This window comes from Globicephala melas, chromosome 10 (assembly GCF_963455315.2).
Source record: "Globicephala melas chromosome 10, mGloMel1.2, whole genome shotgun sequence".
Classification (NCBI taxonomy): Eukaryota; Metazoa; Chordata; class Mammalia; order Artiodactyla; family Delphinidae; genus Globicephala; species Globicephala melas.
Window position 1 is genome coordinate 9,879,013 of NC_083323.1, and position 19,082 is coordinate 9,898,094.

The following is a 19,082-nucleotide window of genomic DNA, read 5'->3' on the forward strand; positions in this document are numbered from 1 at the left end:
CTTTGCTCTTTGACCTTTGGGTAAGAAGCTTTCCTCAAATGTCTCAGGTCCTTGGCTATTTTTTATATTTAAGAATGGGGGTTTCCCTGGTGGCGCAGTGGTTGAGAGTCTGCCTGCCGATGCAGGGGACACGGGTTCGTGCCCCGGTCCGGGAAGATCCCACATGCTGTGGAGCGGCTGGGCCCGTGAGCCATGGCCACTGAGCCTGTGCGTCCGGAGCCTGTGCTCCGCAACGGGAGAGGCCACAACAGTGAGAGGCCCGCGTACCGCAAAAAATAAAAATAAAAAAAGGATGGGGCTTAAAACTGCTGGGCCTCCTCCCAGTTGGGTGATAGGACACGGGGCGTTTCCTCTTCCATTTTCGTGTGGTGGCGGGGCAGACACCAAATGAAGGCTTTGATTCTGGACCTGTTTCCCCAGAGAATAATGTTCTCATCTCCTGCCTGGGAGGAAGGAGCTGAGGGGCTGAGCTACAGGTGCAGCCCGGGAAAGGCCTTGGACATCTCCCCTTGGTATTTAGACTTCCTCTCTCTATTTTCTGCAAGTCTTCGCGTTGCTGTCCTGAGCTGGGCCAGGTTCTGTGAGGACAGAACCATCACAACCTGTCTTGAAAGTAAAAAGCCCAGAGCTCCACGTGGACACTTGTAGGCCAGCGTTTCCGTTTGCACCCCTACCCACAGCCATCAGAGCTGCGTGGTGCGCCCCGTCTTCGGGTTCCTGGGGTTCTCACTGGCTCCCTCCTGCCCCTGGGGTTAGTGACCGTGCCGCATCTTCCAGAGCTTTGGTCGACATCCCTTGTTTGCTGCCTCTGGTGCCATGTCCTTGTCCTTGAAGGTTTGTACCTTCCCCCCATTCGTTCTCACTTCAGGGGCATTTCAGGGGAGAGTGGAGGTAAACCCTGCGAATTTGGAGGTGGTGTTTCCATTTTCCAGGGAGAAGTGAATGCTTGTCCACGGTGCCCCTGCTCTGCAGCTACTGCCTGGTAAGGGCCGGAATTCACAGAGCCTAAGGAACGTGCCACCAGGGTGTAGGGGGCAGGCAGGGTGGAGGGGTAGAATCCAACCCCCTTACCTACATTTAGTGTTTGATTGTGTTTGGGGTGAGAGGTAGCCCCTAAAGTTGACTCTGAGACAGCCTGGGGAGCTCTGTGGGCAGACATGTGGGTGGCCAGAGCTCAGACGAGGGAGACGCCCTCCACAGGTGTTTCGCGCGGCACTGTTTTCTCAGTAACGTTCGTGTGGCACGTCACAGTTTACCATGCAGTTTTCATTACTGTTAGCTCATTCTCACCTCTCAATTACCTGGTGGGGTATATATTATCACCCCCGTTTTACAGATGTGAAAAAAAAATTCACGTAGGCTAAGAAACTTGCCCAAGTTACCCAGAGAGTGATTGCCAGAGGCTGGACTCAGCCCTGGGTCTCTGAGGCCTAGGAATTGCTCCGTGCCGGCTTGGTGAAGGAATACAGGACAAGTTTCTCCCCTGCAAAAGTGTGAACTCTTGTTAAGGGAAGAGATTTTACATGCATGAAAGAAGCAAAGGATGACGCCTCATTTTCTGAAAGCTGTCCCGGTTTCAGATTTGGGACAAAACTTAGCTTCCTGGAATCTGGCCCAAGTAAAACGTCTTCCCAGGTAGGGAGCACACAGCCTGGATGAATACCGCTGAGGACCACAGAAGACCCAGAGGCCAGTGTGCTGCCAGGAGGACTCACGGGCTGGTGGTGGCCCTTGTTGGCCATGGCTCTGAGAGAGCCAGGAATCAGAAGAGCTCAACCAATCAGAATAAAGGCAGACATCCGGAAGAAACAAATAGAAAGAGGGACCAGAATCAGTGTTTCGGGTGGCAAGAAGCATCAATGAGCAGGAACGGCAAAGGACAGGAAAGCTATGAGGAAGGAAGAGCAAAGTGCCGTCGGAGCAGCTCAGTGTCTGGGGACAGGTGCTTAAGGAGGACCCCGCCCACCTGGCTGTAGCACGTCGCATCCGTCGTTGTCAGCGGTGATCACCAGTCACAGAAAAAGCAGGAAAGAATGTTTGGGTGCCCCTGTTTACTGAGCAGAGAAGGTTTCTGTCCAAAGTGGTCAAAATTAAGTTTTCCGGGCTCATCCACAAGGTACTCTGAAATATATCTTTCCAAATAACCAAAGTATTTCTGTGCAGCGAAAAGGGCTAGGCCCTGAGGCCGGCTTTAGGGGCTGCAGGTGTGTGGAGGAGGTGAACTTGGGATCGTCAGTGACCTGGAGCCAGTGTCACTTGCAGTGGGGGACTCACGAGGACAGTCCTCTGCAGCTGGCAGGGACAGTCAGAGTGTGCTTCTTAGCGGGTCCTCTCTTGAAGTCCCTCGGGCCCCTGAGGGCTGTGTGGTTGCAGTTGTCAGGCCAGGGGGGATGCTGGATGGGAGGCTGGGTGGAGAGTAACCTCTTGGTCTGCAGCTTCCTGTCCAGACAGCTCTTGGTAGGAGAAGTTGCCAGTGAGGAAAGAAAGCCTTGCATCTCAGGGTCGGAAGGGACCCTAGCTTCCGACCTAGCTGCTTGGAACCCCTTTAATGTCTCAGCTCAGAGGCTGCCTAGCCTCTGATTGCATGCTTCCACTGGCAGGGAGCTCACTACCTTTCATCTCTGAAGACTACCTGCCAGAAATCGTTTCTTATACTAAGCTGAAGTCCTAGGATCTGCCCCTGGGATGAGTGGGTCCTGTCTGACCGTCTGGACGAAGGTGGTCCTCACTTATATGAAAGTGATCCCTAATGTCTTTTCTCCAGGCCTCAAGTCTCCAGTGCCATCCTCCTTTCATCTCCATTCTGGTCCTTTGCTCCTGATTGTGTGCATTTGTCTCTAGTTCCTTTAAGATTTGGTATCTAGAATGGAGCTGAAAGTTCCAGGTACCTGATTTTCCAGGGTGAGAAAGAGAGAGGCCGGGGTGGGGTGGGCGGGAACCCATCCCTTCCCTCATGCTGGATGCTCCCTGTGGGCCCCTTGGTCACTTGTGTGTCTGGGGCCTCTCCAGGGGACCAGAACTGGAGCTGTGGTCAGAAGTGTGGTCAGGCGACAGTGCTGCTGGTCGAGAACCCCACTCATAATCTTTTTTGCTCTTCTGATGTCCAGAGCCAGCATATCACTGTGTTTGTTCCTGGGGTGTGTGTTGAGTTGTCCAGCTGGGGTGGGGGGTGGGGGTATTTTGCATGGCTCGGAAGGGCATTGATTTGTCCAGATGGTCAATGGGTCTTGGTGTGGGCTGGTTGAGGAGATCGCGAGGAGATTCTGTCTTGTCTCCCTTCTCCGAGATGCAATATTGACTCACTAATGACTCTTTAACAGACACCGTCAGCAAACTGGTATTTGGCCAGACTGTCTGGCCCCATAGCACTGTGAAAAGGTCAAAAGTCCTGAACTGAGAGATGGATGAAATTTGATGATCTGACCAGTTGAGTGCAGAGCTGCATATGGACAGACAGGTGGACCACGTAATCAGGAGCGTGCCGCGTGTGCTGTGGCACAGGAAAGGATGTGAGCTCGGGCACCAAGCTCTTCCCAGGAGTGGATTGCAGGACAGCCTAGCCTGGTGGTTCTGGACAGAGAGACTGATGAACCTTGGCCCCCTGTGGCCTCGCCTGAGGGTTTTGTCTTTGGGGACTGGAAGTCTGGTCACCTTGGGGAAGGTGCAGCTTCCCAGGCTGTGACAGGGTGAGCTCCTTGAGTGCAAGACTGAGTGTTGGCCATACCTGCCTGCCCCGCCTCTCTGAGCCTCACCTGGAGCTGTGGCCTGTGTCCATCCATTCGTTTCGTTTGTTCCTTCCGTGTTGATTGAGTATGGAAGTGTCAAGCCCTTTGGTGGTTGTTGTGGGTGGGCCTCGGTTCCTGCCAGCAAGGTGTTTACAGTGTTTACAGAAGACAGTGGGTGACACTATGGACTGTTCATCGTGAGCACAGCCTTATAGATAAGGCATCACACTCCCATCCCTACGGCCCATCCTCACAGCAGCCTCACCAGGAAGAAGCTGTTGTTATCCCCGGCTTAGAGATGAGGAAACCGACGCACAGAGCACTTAAGAAACTTGCCTGAGCTCACACAGCTCCTAAGTGGTGGAACCATGATTCACACCCAGGCAGTCTGGCTCCGGGATCCATGGCTTTCTGGCTGCTTTATGCTGCCTCTTGTACTGGAAGGATCAGACAGATCAGCAGACAGATTGTGGGGTGTGATGTGAGCATGGCGACAGGACGGGGGAGGCCGCCAAAGACAAGGTGGCATCTGAGCTGGGTCTGCCTCTGGGGTTTAGCAGAGAGATCGGGATGTGCCGCCGAGGGGAGGTGTGAGAGATCACGGCGCGTCCTGGGAACTCCGGAAGTGGTTTTACGTACATTCCACTTACTGTAGCTGTGTCCATAACTACCCCCAAACAGACTAGTGTAAAACAGCCATGTACTGTGTTCATGGATACTGCACGTCAGGAATTTGGACAGGGCACGCTGCAGACAGTTTGGTCCTGCTCCGTGGTACCTGGGCCTCAGCTGGAGACCTGAAGGCTGGGGGAGGGGCCATCTGATGTCTGGTTTACTTACGTGTCTGGCAGTTGACGCTGATGTCAGCTGGGGGCCTCACTTCCTCCCCCACATGAGCCTCTCCATGTGGACTCTCCACGTGGGCCAGCATGGGCTTCCTCACCGCATGGTGGCTGGGTCCAAGGGCAAGCGTCTCAAGAGAGGAAGAGCCGGAAGAAAGAGGCCTTTTCTAAGCCCAGCATCAGATGTCACTTCGCTTCCGCCATGGTCACCCCAGTTCACCCAGATGCAAAAAGAGGGAAGAAGACCCCATCTTCTGAGAGGAGTGTCGTTGTCATGGGATGTGGCTGCCTTTGGAAGATACCGTCAACCACAAGACAGCTGGACCCAGACTGGAATGGGCACATCCACCCTACTTGGCCTTATATGGTTCTGGACGAAGGTTATTAGCAGCCTGACATCAGATTGGGCGTGATGCCCCCCGCCCCTCACCCCCGTGCCGTCAGATACCCCGAAGTTTCTGTCAGTGGAGAGTGATCTGGAGCCCAGTCAGTGGAGACTCCTGCAGCCACCAAGCATCCCGAGCTGCTTCCGTGTCGGACAGGCAGCTCACAGGGCCCTCAGCCCCGTCAGGGGACAGATAAACAGTAGTGGCCGTGACAGCCAACACTGAGAGTGCTGGCCACTCTCCTGAGCGCTTTGCATACTCACTGAAATCCTGCCACCTCCTAACTCCGTAGGGGCTCTTTCTGTCTCCATTTTAACAGGTGAGGAAACTGAGCCACAGAGAGGCTCCCAGCAGAGTCACACTGCAAACCCTCTGCTGTGTGTCTCTAGGGGGACGGTTGCAGCACAGGTGACAGATGCTGTGGGTCATGTTTATGCAGGGTGCCACTTGGGCCCCTGTTCCCCAGCCCCAGACGTGCAACCTTACTAGGTTAGAGCAACTGAGGGGCGTACAGCCCGCAAATATATTCCTTTCCACGTTGCTGAAGGCCAACTTCTACCTCCAAACGTACGGCCAGGATTTCCTGTGTTCCAGTTTCAGGCAGTCGAGCGTTTGTGGTGTGGTTAGTATGTGCCGAGGGCTGGGCCCACGCTCGAGGGAGAAGCAGGCTCCCAGTCGGTAATCACACTCCGGGGGTGGGCCGGGCAGGGGCACAGCGTCCGTCCGCAAACCGGTAGGTTCCGTGGGTGGGGACGCATGAGCCCCCATGGTGGTGGCCGAGGACTTCTCATGGTGGGTGGTGTCTGACAGGTTGATGGTACCAGGAGGTCAGAGGACAGGGCGTCCAGGCCGTAGGATCTGCAAAGACAGAAACACGGAGGGCACGAGACCCTGCCGAGGGGAAGGGGGCACCTAGTGTTGCTGGGAAGGAAGTGTGACGGGTGGGCAGGGACCAAGCCACCTGGCGAGAGATCTTGAGCTGAGCTAGGGGGCTGCACCGGGGGCCCTTGAAGGCCCTTCTGCTGCACCGGGGTTGGCCGGTCAGATAAGAAGGAGCCCGCTGGCTGCAGGGCTGCTGGTGCCTCTCCCTTGATCTTATTATCCCCTGACCCCACCTTGACCCTCCCCTTGGCCTCACTCCTGCGCTGGACACGTCTCCTGTTCCCCTGCGCTAGGTCCCTGATCTGCCTCCTGCATCCTCTCCTCCGTGGCGTCCTCCGCTGTGCACCTTGTCCTCCCCTCCACGCCCTGGCTCCCGGCACTTCTGTGTGCTTGTAGCACCCTGCAGGCAGCAGCCTGCCTTTGCTGACCCCGCAGAAGTCCTCTGAGCAGGAGACCGGTTACAACATAGCGCTGTATTTGCGGCATTTACAGCGTGCTTCTACTGTGCCCTAGGTCGCTGTTGTAAATTTCGGATCTCTGTGGGTGATGTCAAGCTGTGTCATGATTCAGGATGAGCTGGCCCAGCTTCCTAAGGAATTTGCACTCTATTTTGTGCACCTCTCATAGGTTTTGTTACAGCTTGTCATGCTGTGCTCACTGAGATGCCGCTACACGCTGCTGAATGCATAAGGGGTTCTATCTCATTCTTGCTGAGCATTTCTCCTGAGATCCCTCTGGAGAAAGTTTTATTGTTGCTTTGTCATAAAATTGTGATCTGTGACACACAAACAGAAAAGTGCTTAAAGCTAATAACTAACTGTAAAGCCGAAACCCAGACCACGCACACTGCCAGCTCCTCAAGCCCGCAGCACCCCGTCCCGAGCTCCCCTCCCACAGCTCCCCACACGGCCCTGGATTTGGAGCTAATCACTTTCTTGCCTTTCTTTGTGGTGTGACCAGCAGTGTGTGTGCGCCTCCCTGAACAGCATGATTTAGCCGTGACTGATTTTGATTACAAATGGAATATTCACTGCGGATTCTTATGTCCCTGAGGTTCCCTCCCCGTTGCTGCCTGTGACTGTGGTTCTTTCACTTTCGTTGCTGTTTAGAATTCCACCATCTGTTTATCCGTCCTGTTGATTTGAGTGCTTTTTCTCTGGCCATTGTTTTCACAGCCTTGGTCATCTATAATTTCCTGAGCCTGTGCTATGAATACCTTGGGGGGGAAAGTTCCATCATGTCAGAGATCAGAGGGAAGCCCATCGAGTGAGTATGAAGTCCCCCCGGCGCCCCCCCACACCACCCTGTTTCCTGGGCCTGACGTTCTCCGAGCTCTCCTGGCGTCAGCTGGTCACACAGACCATCTCTGCCCGTGACCTTGACCTCTGCCTCTCCCACACTTCCTGAGCGAGGCCATTCATTGGAACTCTTGGGAGGGCCTGTCTGGCTCTTTCTCCTCTCTCTTCCTGTCCTTTGCTGTTTGCCTGTTTCTCCCTCTTGTAGTTTTTACGTTCAGTGCCTTTTAAGTTGGTTTGTTACCCCAAGGTCAGTGTCTCCCTGCTCCTGCATATACCCTACTGCATATGCAAACACTCTCCTGCTTCTCTCCCTGTGCTTGGCCTTGTGCTCAAAGACTGCCCAGGATCCAAGCCCCATCCTCGCCCTACCCCGCCCTACCCCAGCTTGTCTGGATCTGCAGGAGGGTGAGGGCGGCCTCCCGCAGCCCTGCCTTCCTGAGTCCGGCTCTTTGCTCACCAGCCCCTTCTCTGCTCGCCTCTTCCAGGTCCAGCTGCATGTATGGCACGTGCTGCCTCTGGGGAAAGACTTACTCCATCGGATTTCTGCGGTTCTGCAAGCAGGTGGGTACCCCCAGCAACTGCCCTGGTCAGGAGTTGCAGGCCAGGCACCAGGAGCCTGGGTCTGTGCCCTGGAGTAGCCGCTGCAGGGGCCGTGCTGCCCCTGGTTGACATAGGGACAAAGACGGGTATAGGGCCCACCTGCAGGGTTCCCGTTTCCTGTGAGGCACCCCAAGCCCCAGCACCCACTCCCTGAGCAGTTAGGGGTGCACCTGCATGGGTGGGGTGTGCTCAGAGGGGAAGCAACAGGCCTCCCAGGAGTGCCTGACGCAGCCCTGGGCAGGAAGTGGTCCCAGACTCCTGCTCGCTTTGACCAAGTTGTGGCGTGTGAGTGTCTGAGGAAGTGCATGGCGAGTCTAGAATCTGTTTGAAAACTTCTGATTAGCTGCGGCTAGAGGCCAGGAGGGTTTCTGCATTAAAGAACATGACAGAACAGGCCTGAGCAGCCTCTGGTCCCTTCCCCCATTTCCCACTTGTCAGGCAGTCTAGCAGCTTCCAGTTTCCAGAGCTGCCGCCCCAGTGGCCTCGAGTGGCCTGGGTGGAGGCAGTGTGGTGTTGTGCGTAAGTGCACGGGTCTGGGTGTCTGACCATCTGAGTTTGAATTCCAGCCTCTCCTGTGACTGTGTGACTTTGGATAAAGTACGAAACCTCTCTGAGCCTTGGTTTCCTCTTCTGTGAGATGAGTGTAATGATACTTACCTCAAGGGATGGTTTGAGGAACAGGTGAGGGAAAGCCCTTAACACAGCCCTGGCTCAGAGCCCGCTGTCCCTTGCCCGGGAGGCAGGCAGGCACCACGCCCAGCTGGCATGACCTCGATTTAGTCTCCTCTGGGGCTCCACAGGGCCTGTCAGCCCGTCCAGCATCATGCAGCGTCGTCACGAGGGGAAATGAAACCCACGGCGCATCACCGTGACCTGCGGGAGGACTGGCCTTTCTGCTCCCTTTTGGGCGGGGCCGTGCCTGCAGTGCAGACGCACCCACAAAGCACTGCCTGGGCGGCCCAGTCTGCAGTTCTGCTTCCAGATCCTCCTTCCCTAGGGTGTTTCTAAATTCAAAACCTCCCCGCAGGACCTGCAGGGAAGGAGTTCAGACTGTCTTGGGTTCAGGGTGGGGCCTGTCAGAGCCATTGTTTACCAGCGCTGGCCCAGCTGTGACTCACCGCCTTCTTTGATGGTGATGTTGTGTATGAAGTTTTGACCCCAGATCACTAGCTGGGTTGCCTTGTTGCAAATTATTCCCCAGCCCTGTGGGCTTTGATGTTCCACTGCTGTTCCTGGAAGTGGCAGGGTCAGGTAGTAAAAGGAAAGAGCTGAAGAAGCCTCCTCCCCCCTTTCCCACGTGACAGAGGACACCGCAGCTTTGTCACCAGTGCCGGTGCCTGGGTCTGAGTCTCCTGGAGAGTTTGCCTCTTCTGCCACTTCAGCTTCTCTGTGCCTCAGTTTCCTCATCTGTACCCTGAGGACGCTGACAGTACTTAGAAGTCACGGGGCTGTCGTGGGCCCCAAGTGAGCTGACCCGGGGCAGCAGCAGCCTATTGGCAGGCTCGCAGGGCTCGCCTGGGACACGCTGCTGACCCTCCCTTTCCCCAAAGCGTGCTGGTCCCGCTTCCCCTAGGGGGCGGGGGGCAGGGGAGTTCTGTGGGTTTGCTGACAGCAGCATCGCCCCTCTAGCCCCCGTCACACGCACCTCTCCTCCTGGCAGCCACGCGGCTCAGGCCGCCCCGGGCTCCCCTGCAAACTGCACTCGAGCCTCTCTCGGGACAGAGACTGTGGGTTCCACGGGTTACTGTCTCTGCTCCGGGCCCTTGTCCCATTTGGAGGCACGCTAGCTTGGCCTTGTTAGATGGCTCCCGTCTCCACAGAAGGGGCCTCGTGGCTTCGACTTACTTGGTTTCTAGAGAATCGCGCTTCTGGTGATCTTATGGGCACCGAGGGTGCCTCTGGCGTTTACTGGCGCCTCTGTAGGGACGTGTGGAAACCTGGCTGAGGGATTCTTCCCGTGGCAGAGGCCTCTGCTGAGCGCTCAGAAGTGGGAGACCTCCAAGGACGCCCCGTGCGGTCTTGTTCTCCAGTCCCCGCACAGCGACCGTGCAACACGGGGCTGGTTACAACCATCTACCGTGAGCAACCGCTTGGAGGCCGGGTGACCGCCCCCTTGGGCTTCGGCAGCGGTAGTTGGCAAAAGGCCAGAATTCAGACGCCTGCCGCTGCCGGGACTCCGGACCTTGGGCTTCAGGCTGCCTCCTATTTTATGCTCCTGTGGGGTCATCTCCATCCCCAGTAAGACCCCAGCTTGACAGAAACCCTGGACCCAGGCCTAGAGCATGGGGCAGGGAGCCAGACCCGGGGCAGACAAGGAGACCCTCACCTGCCTCTGCTATCTGGGGCTACCTCCCTGCTGCCGCCCCTCACCAGCACTTAACCCCTTGCACTTATCCGCTCTCTGCCCCCGGGCCGAGCTCATGCCCCTGGCATGAGCTGCTCGCTCTGCCCGTTCCCGCGTCCCTGGCACATTCACGGTGGCCCCTCCTCTGGTGGAATCTCTGTCTCCTGCGTCTCCGCCATTCTTCCTTCACCCCATCCTGTCTTCTCACGCAGCTGCATCGCCCTGTTACTGTCTCGTGTGTTTTGCCTTCCCCTCCTGACAGCAGTTCCCCCAGGGGCAAGAGGTTGGGCCGCCCCCATCCCCTGGCATCCAGCCCAGGCCCAGCTGGCCAGAGGAGCTGCTGCTTCCGTGGTTTCTGTGCTTATCCTTGACTCTTGACCTTCTCTCTGCAACAGGCCACCCTGCAGTTCTGCGTGGTGAAGCCGCTCATGGCCGTCAGCACCGTGGTCCTCCAGGCCTTCGGCAAGTACCGAGACGGTGACTTTGAGTAAGCAGCGGGTCCCCCCACAGCGCGTGTGGGGAGGAGTGGGCGGCCCTGCCCTGAGGCTCGTGCCCTGGCCTCCGATTGCCCCACCCCCGTGTCCATCCTCTGAGTGGAGGCCAAGCCTGACCCCGGCCTTCCTCCCGCCTGCCGCACCCCTGAATCTTGGGGCCGGAGCCTGGCAGTGGTACCATCGCACTCGGCCCCGCCTCTGGCACCAGAGTGAGCGCTCAGCGTCTGTCACCTTCAGGCTGCAGAGTGGTGCTGGGTGGGGGCCGGGGAGAGCAAGAAGGGACAGTGACCATCCCAGGGCAGGGGGCGAGAGGGCCAGGGCCCTGAGGGCCCCGTCTCGAGTCTCCTCTCCTGTGTGAATTGACGCACACACAAGACTGGGGGTGGTTAGGGGAAGTGACCACGTGGCCCACGTGGCCCTGAGCTTGCACGCACTTCAGACACACTCCCTGTACACTACACGACAGCCCCCAAGGGCCGGTGAGCAAACAGAGGCTCACTGGGGACGTCCCTTGGCTCAGACGCAAAGAGCAAAGCTGAGCTTCGGAGGGAAGACATATGGGAACATATGTATATGTATAGCTGATTCACTTTGCTATAAAGCAGAAACTAACACACCATTGTAAAGCAATTATACCCCAATAAAGATGTTAAAAAAAAAAAGCTGAGCTTCGTGTCCCTCTGACCATCAGTCTGAGGCCCCGCCCCCGAGGACACCTGGAGTCCTCCACCAGGAGCGTGGGCACCGGAGCTGCAGGTGGCAGGGCTGGCCTGTTCTGCAGGTGCTCACCCGTGCACTCCCCGCAGTGTTTAGACCGCTTTGATCACCCGTCCCCTCCCTTTGATGGCTCGGGGAGCATTGCTGAGAGCTGTGCAGAGTGGCATGTGGGCAGGGCAAAGGGGGGAAGGAGGCCCCTTGTCCCGCAGAAGGGTCAGTTCAAGCCAGAGAATGCTCCCTGTTCCCACAGCGTCACCAGTGGCTACCTCTACGTGACCATCATCTACAACATCTCTGTCAGCCTGGCCCTCTACGCCCTCTTCCTCTTCTACTTTGCCACTCGGGAGCTGCTCAGCCCTTACAGCCCCGTCCTCAAGTTCTTCATGGTCAAGTCTGTCATCTTTCTCTCCTTCTGGCAAGGTGAGCCTCCTCCCAGCCCCTGTGAGGCTGGCCTGTGCCCCTCTGTCCCCTAAGCCTTGTCCTCTTCCTCCTGCCCACTGTCCCCAGTGCCCCGAGGGCCCAGGCCATGGGGCTGTCCCTAGGCGATCCTGGCCTGGAGCTCAAAGGGACCTCTGTCCACTGAGCACCTGTGGGATGTGATGTCTGGGCCCTCAGGGGCCTTTCACAGGAGCCATGACTGTGGGCGGGACTGCTTCCTGGACAGGGGGAGCCAATCCAGGTGGTGTCCAGCCAGGACCTGGGGAGTGTGGTTTCCCTGAGGCCTTGGCCTGTGTCAGCATCCCTGCCCAACAGGAGTAACCGTGGACCCTGCTTCCAACCTCCCTGGGGAGTGTGGCATTTGGGGGGCTATAAGGAGGAAGGGAGATGGGGAAGGGGTCCAGTCTGGGACCAGACGCCCATGCCTCCCCTTCCACACCTCCCCTTCCAGGCATGCTCCTGGCCATCCTGGAGAAGTGCGGGGCCATCCCCAAGATCCACTCGGCCCGTGTGTCGGTGGGTGAGGGCACCGTGGCTGCTGGCTACCAGGACTTCATCATCTGCGTGGAGATGTTCTTTGCAGCTCTGGCCCTGCGGCACGCCTTCACCTACAAGGTCTACGCTGACAAGAGGCTGGACGCACAAGGTATGAGCCAGGGTCTTGGAGTCGACCCCCCTAGTAGGAAGGGTGCTTCCCGGCCCCGCCCCAGGGCCCCTCCTGCCTCCCAGGGTCCTTCAGGTGTTGATGGGTCAGGTCAGGGATCCCAGGTGTAGGAAAGGGGCCACAGAGGTCCAGGCTCCCCTGTCCCCCGTCACAAGGTGTCAGGGTCAGGGACTGGTCCTGGAAGCTACACCCACCTGTCTCTTGCAGCAGATCTGGAGTATGGAGACGATATAGCACAATATCCCCATGGGAAGGTCAGGACAGAGACCCGAGAATAAGCAAGTTCCTGAGGGTTCCTGACATCGAACACTGTTATCCATTTTGTCCTGTAATTCCCTTGTCTCTAAAGCTCTTTTTTTTTTTTTTAACCTGATCCCTTCTAAGAAACAGACTCAGATGGTAATAGCTTTTAACAGCTTTCTTTTTACACCTGCTAATCTTCGCTTTGTTAGAACAGCAGTTGGCAAGCCCGGTTGTATATTAAGGTGCCCTGGAGAGTCTTAGAAGTCCATGCTGTCCAGGCCCCACCCTCGGAGCTTCTGCATAGTTGGCCTGGGTTTGGGCCTGGCAGGATGTGCTGACAGATCCCCAGGTGATTCTAACTTGCTGGCTGGAGAATCAGGGGCTGGGGGCTACCTCTGGCTGCTGCCGGGCAGAGAGGGGATGCTCATGGGGGCGGAGGAAGAGGAGGCTCGGGATGCCTGAACTGACTCACCCCGTGGGGGGGCGGGGCCTGGGGAGGAGGAAGCCTCCTGGTCTAACACATCCACCCCGGGGTTTGGCTGCTGCCAGCTCCCTGCCTGTGGGGCTGAAAGCAGGACCCACTTGCCCAGGCCCACCACCTGTGCCCGCCTCGGGCCCCGGGAGCGGCATGCTGAGAGGAGTGTAGAAACGCTGGCCTGGCCTGGCCTGGGCAGGGCTCCTCGGGCCCCCCACCTCTCGCCCTACCTTCCTTGTTCTTTCCCTGGTTGGGAAGAGGCCTTAAGATACCCGAGGCCGCTGGAAGCATGTGGACTGAGTCACCCTCCAGGCCCCGCGACTCGGGCACCTGACGCTTGCAGCCTGGGCACTCTAGGTACCTTTTCCGGATTGCATTCTACACTTAGTGCTGGGCGCTGTGCTGGCCAGGGCTCACCGCTGCCGGCCGGCATCCCACCTGCTGGCTGACACCCTCCCAGTGTTGAGGGCGATGTCCCTTCGACCTGGTCCTGACACCCTCTGCCCTTGGGAAAGTCACCCTTATGCCAGGACTCTGAGGCCGTGGCCAAGAACCCTTTCTACACCCTTGAGGTTTACCATGGTTCAAGCTGGCGCTTCTGCACTAGTGGCCCTGCAGAGGCTCTCCGCGGTTGCCTGGGCTGTCTTCCCGTCCACCGCCCCCAGACACATCCAGCTCCAGCCAGAAACAGCGTTGTCAGGCATCCAGCTGTAGTGGGGATGCCAGCTCAGCCCAGCCCAGCCAAGGTGCTGAGAGCCCTTGTCCACCACTGTGCTGGTCCCAGGCTGGTTGTCCACCCACTAACCGCGGCGCCCGGCCCCTCTCAGCCCGTCAGGGTTGGGTGCAAAGCCGTGGTGTGGTCAGTACACGTCACCTGCCCCCTCCTCCATGTCGCGTCTGTGGAGTGTTGTGAGGTTTGTAAAGCAGGCGACACGGGCTCAGCAGTTCTAGCTAAGCCTGAGGAGAAGTGGGGTGGGCGGTCCCTACTTCAGTGCGGAGGTGGAACTCCGACCAGCGTTCTGGGGGTCCACTCTTTGTCCCCCACCAGAAGAAAGCGTGAGCCTCGGAGGAGGAGTCTCCTAGGTGGACACGCCCCGCAGGCCCCCAGGGGGCAGCGGGCTGCCTGGGTGCGGGCAGGGCCTGGGGCGGGGCGGGCAGGGTGCGTGGTGCGGTGCCGGCCTCGGTGGTGGGCACGAGGCGTTCACTCAGCTGTCTCTTGTCTTCTCTGTTTCTCTGACTCCTCTCCCCCTCCCCCTGCCCCGCTTTTGCCCCGGGTTTGGCCGCGGGCAGTGCCGACATACGGCCCTTACGGTAGGTTCTGCTCTCAGTCTGCACGTCTGTCCTGCACGTCAGTCCTGGTCCCTGTCACCAGCATGTGTGTCTCCCAAGCTCCTTCGCTGTGTCCCCGCCTCCTCCCCCCCAGGCACCCCTGGGCGGCAGAGCCCAGAGCACGCGCCTCCAAGGGGTGCCCTCCGTAGAGCTTTCCTGTTTCCGTCCTGGTCTCTCATTGTCCTGGAACATGCCCTGCACTGTCTGGGGGCACGGTGCCTGTTAGTGGGGAACTGGGGAGTTAGTTCTGTTCCGTGGCAGAGAGCGTGAAGGGGAAAAGAGCATGCACGTTTGAGTCTCAAGACCTGGGACCAGAGTCGGGCTCACCCCTTCCATCTCGGTTTGGGGGCCTGGGCCATTTCTGCCCCCCCAGAGCCCTTGGGGATGATTTGTTAGGGAATTACGAGGACGTACCTCGAGGCAGGTGGCCCCTGTCCTGTCAAGAGCCAAGGTGTCTGCTCCGCTGTGGGTCCAGGCCCCTGTCGGCCTGTCCTGATGGAGCGGGTCCCTGGTCCACTCCCCAGAGTGGAGGGGAGCACCCCGCAGGCGAGAGGGGCCTGGGCCAGTGCTGTGGAGGCTGGGCCCCTCCCCTCCACTCCCTGTCTCCAGTTGGCGCGGAGCTTGTCTTGGCCTCCCTAGGGTGCTCGGGCTCGCGCCTGCAGCACACCAGTCTCCACCCCAGCTCCCTTCCCGCCTGCCAGACTTTCCCAAGTGGCTGCTTACCTTCTCCCCGGGGGTGCGTTCCACTCTGCACCCCGCCAAAGGAGCCATTTCTTTGCTTGTCCCTTCTCATGTCCGGGACCCCATTCTCTGTCCCAGGAGGGGTTGGTTAGATGACACAGCCTTGGGGCAGGGGTTCGGTCCTGGGACCAGGGGCAGGGGGCCAGCTGCCTTGCCTCCCGCTGCCCGGACCCCTCACCCCCGCCTCCCGCCCTGCAGGCCGCTGCGCCCCCATGAAGAGCATCTCCAGCAGCCTCAAGGAGACCATGAACCCGCACGACATCGTGCAGGATGCCATCCACAACTTCTCGCCCGCCTACCAGCAGTACACACAGCAGTCCACCCTGGAGCCCGGGCCCACCTGGCGCGGGGGTGCCCACAGCCTCTCGCGCTCCCACAGCCTCACTGGCACCCGGGACAACGAGAAGACTCTCCTGCTCAGCTCTGATGACGAGTTCTAGGTGCGGCTGCTGGCGGGGAAGGACTGGGACCTTGGCCCAGGGCAGGGTGTGCCCCTCCTCCAGCCTCACATCCAGGCTGGGAGGCAGGCTGCCACAGCTTCGGCAGTGCCCTTTAATTTATTGGACCAGAAACACATATCGCTTCAAGAGGAACAGCCAGATGCTGTCTGCCCAGAGGATGGCCCAGGCTCACCCAGGAGCCTTCAGGAATGTTTATACAAGGCCAAGGCTCTACTGCCTGGACGACGGGCACAGGACAGTGGGAGCGACTCCCATGCCCCTGCAGCTCGTCCTTTGGCGGCAGCATGTTGGGACCAGCCGTGCCCAGGCCCAGACGCTTGTGTTGTGGACCAGCGGCTGCAGCCTTCTCTGCCCCTCCCCCAAACACCGTGCAATACTCTGACCCGGGCTCTCCCTCCCGCCTGCTCCCTCCCCTGTCCCCCTGTCTGATGCTAGATTAGCCTCACCCTGGGCAGGAGGAGGGAGGAGGGAACGGATGCTCTCTGTGGACCTTCCTCCTGACCCAGGCCTAGCTGGCATGCTGCAGGGGTCAGAGCCAGACACCAAGAGCCATGGGTCCCACCTCAGAAGGGTGCTCAGGTGCATCTGGGCTCCTGAGTGATCTCTCTGTGGCTGCACCTCTGCCTGCCTCGTGCCCCTTCCTCCTGGCCTGCTGAAGACAGCCAGCCGCCCACACTGCTCTCCCACTTGCGGTCTTTCCTCTTGAGAGCATTTTGGGTAGAGCCCTTGCTTCCCAGCTATTCAAAGGGTCAGGGGTTCCCAGCCCTCCTTCCCAGGCTGAGCAGTCAGCACCTCCGCTGGATCCTGGTCTCTCTCCCTGGGGCTGCTCCCTCCTGTTTCCTGGGGAGGGTCTGGTCTCCGCATTTCAGACCAGCTTCCAGCTTCCGGAGGAGCACCGTTCTCCGGGAGGGAGGAGGGAGGGATGGGGCATGTGGCGGGGAGCCAGGAGATGGGAGACTCCTCTCTGGCCCCGTATCCAAACAGGGCCCGGTGTCCTGCCTCATCTGGCCCCAAGGCCCATCTCTTCTGTGCCTTAGTCACATATGAAAGCTCCCCCTCACTGGGCCCTCAGCCTGTCCCAGACACTCCCTGGGGGCCCCCTGTTAAGCTGCTGGCGCTCAGAGGATCCTGCAGTGCTGGGCCAAGCGCCCTTGGACAGGCCTCGGGTGGCCAGGACCACCAGTCCCCTCCCCCTCCCCCACCTCCACGCCCATATCATGGAGCCTCCCGGGGCCACAGCCCCCAGGCAGGCCGGGCTTACGCTGGCCACTGTCTTCGGAAGAGCCTTGTGATGGGACACAATGCACGTTCATACAGGCAGAGTGTTCTGTCACTTGAAACCCAGAGAGCACATGGGTTTGGGCTGCAACAGCCTGGAGGAGGGGGCAGAGCGGGGGAGAAGGGCCTTGCCCTGTGGGCGCAGAACTTCGCTGTGGCATCTCTCCTTCTGGCCACTCTTGGACTGAACTGTGCCGAGGTCGGGAGGGGGGTTCCATCACAGTAGTGTCCCCCGGCCTCCTTCAGTGACCAAGCCAGCTCTGCAGGTGGCAGGCGCAGAGGCCTGCATGTCTGGTACCGGAGACCAGCTCTCAGGCCCCTGGTGGGCCTGGCCGGTGGCGGCAGGCTACGCAGGAGGCAGCCCGTCCCAGGAGGACCTCTATCCACCCCCACCATCTGCTTTCATGAATCTGTTTCTCTGATTCTCTTTCCAGGCCAAAGTGTGCTGCTGACTCCCTGCCCCACTGGTCTTTGCCTACCCTGCTACCTGCCCGCTGGCATGGTGGATGCAGGGCTCCGTGGCAGGGAGCTAGCAGCCCCTGGGGGGCTGGGGGCTGGGAACGCGTGCCCGACCACTCCACCCCTCCTTCCTAGGATGTGTAATCTGCCTTGTCTTTTTATTTTTTATTTTTTTGTTAATTTTTTTCCCCAATAGAGTAGCTCTTTGTACATAAAAAATACTTGAAAAATTAATTGTATGATGTATGAGAAGACAGAGTCCCCTAGTTTTGTATCTCGTGTGTGACTGCCATGAGTTCCACCAGAAAGCCGCTCTATTTTGGTCTCTGTGACATTTTAAATGCGTGACAGAAGTGAGCAAATACAGTGAGAAAGAAATATATATATGAGATAATATAGATTGTATTGAATTCTCCTCTGCCTGTGGGTAAGGCTTTTTCCTTCCTCTTCTTCGTCTCCCTTGTATGTGTTTGGGGGTGAGTTTAGTGGTTGTGGACAAGGGTGTCCTAGGAAACCCCCTTCCTTCCGGGTGTAGGTGTAGGTAATGGGGCGATTCCCATTGCCAGAGACTGAAGTTGGGGTCCAGGCCCCTGTTGGACAAAGTGTCTCCCCCTCCCCTGGCCAGTGGGACATGGTGGCAGCCTTGGTCACTAGGGGTCCACCCTCCTCAACACCCCACAGGGCTGACGTGCACAGTGGGTTGATAGCTCGTACCCAGTTTGGTCAACCAGATGGGGGGCCCATACTCTGGCAGCCCCATTCCTGCAGGTGTCTCCCAGGGGTTGGAAGAGATTTCCCAGTCCTCATGCCTCCCAGGCTATCTTCCTGCCTCCCTGGGCCCACCCTCCACCCTGGGACCCAAGGCGCCTTCCCCCAGGGGTAAGGAGGCCTGGAGCAGGGCCTGTGGGGCAGTGGGCATGCGCCAGACACCTGGCACCTTCCTACCACCGCCGCATGCCTTCCTGGGGCCTGGCCTGGCTGACGGGGGCACTCAGGAATGCAGCGTGGGTGGGGGCAATTCCCAGCCCAGCCAACCTCCACTCGTCCCCCTGACAGCTTCCTGCTGCCCTTTCTGCCGGCCTGAGCGCAGCGTCTCTGGATCAGGATCCTGGGCCCCAACCTGTGAGGGGAGAAAGGCCTGTGGACCAACCCAAACCGTGTGGTTTGGCCCTTCCCCAGCTCTCAGATCCTGCACCTTCGACAGGAGCAGCCTTCTCCCAGCCCCGCCATCCCTCCGTACCCAGCCACGCAGAAATCCTCCTCACCGCTGTCAGGTGCGCTGGGTAAACTTTCACTCTGCGTGTTAAAGCTTGCAGCCCCTCAGGTTCCCAGTGCTTGTCACACCTACGCCCTTAGAGTACCTTAGTTGTACACATGGGTAAACCGAGGCTGCAAGAAGCGAAATAAGTCATCAAAGGTCATACAGCTAGAGAAAAACACACCTCGATTTCCCTGACCCACAGACCACAGAACACCCCATTGGGCTAGCAGATTGGGTTGAATTACAGGGAGTTTGGGGCCTAGGATGAGACACAGGGTTGTGCTTCAGGCCCGCAGGCGGGGGTTGAGGAAGCTACTTCTCTCCCTGCTTCTCAGTGCCTTTTGGAACACGAGAATATTTTTTACTTGGCTGTAGAAAATCTGACCTCAATGTGAAAGGCTGGAAAGATTACTCTTCAATCGGGGAATTTTCCTCCCTGGGCGGG

The 19,082-nt window shown here is 58.4% G+C and overlaps 1 protein-coding gene across 4 annotated transcripts in view; it reads left to right on the forward strand.

The window, feature by feature from the left end:
- The window catches only part of TMEM184B (transmembrane protein 184B), a 47,791-nt gene extending 30,000 nt beyond the window's left edge, over window positions 1-17,791 (forward strand). For 3 of the 4 annotated variants that reach the window (XM_060306116.1, XM_060306117.1, XM_060306118.1), the window contains 7 exons: window positions 7,011-7,101; window positions 7,619-7,694; window positions 10,473-10,564; window positions 11,539-11,708; window positions 12,178-12,372; window positions 14,399-14,419; window positions 15,377-17,791. In XM_060306116.1, coding sequence (XP_060162099.1) covers window positions 7,011-7,101; window positions 7,619-7,694; window positions 10,473-10,564; window positions 11,539-11,708; window positions 12,178-12,372; window positions 14,399-14,419; window positions 15,377-15,618 — 887 coding nt within the window. In that variant the 3' untranslated portion in view covers window positions 15,619-17,791. The remainder of the gene's footprint in view (window positions 1-7,010; window positions 7,102-7,618; window positions 7,695-10,472; window positions 10,565-11,538; window positions 11,709-12,177; window positions 12,373-14,398; window positions 14,420-15,376) is intronic. The other variant, XM_030855974.2, reaches the window with a different exon arrangement.
- Window positions 17,792-19,082: the final 1,291 nt, after the last annotated feature.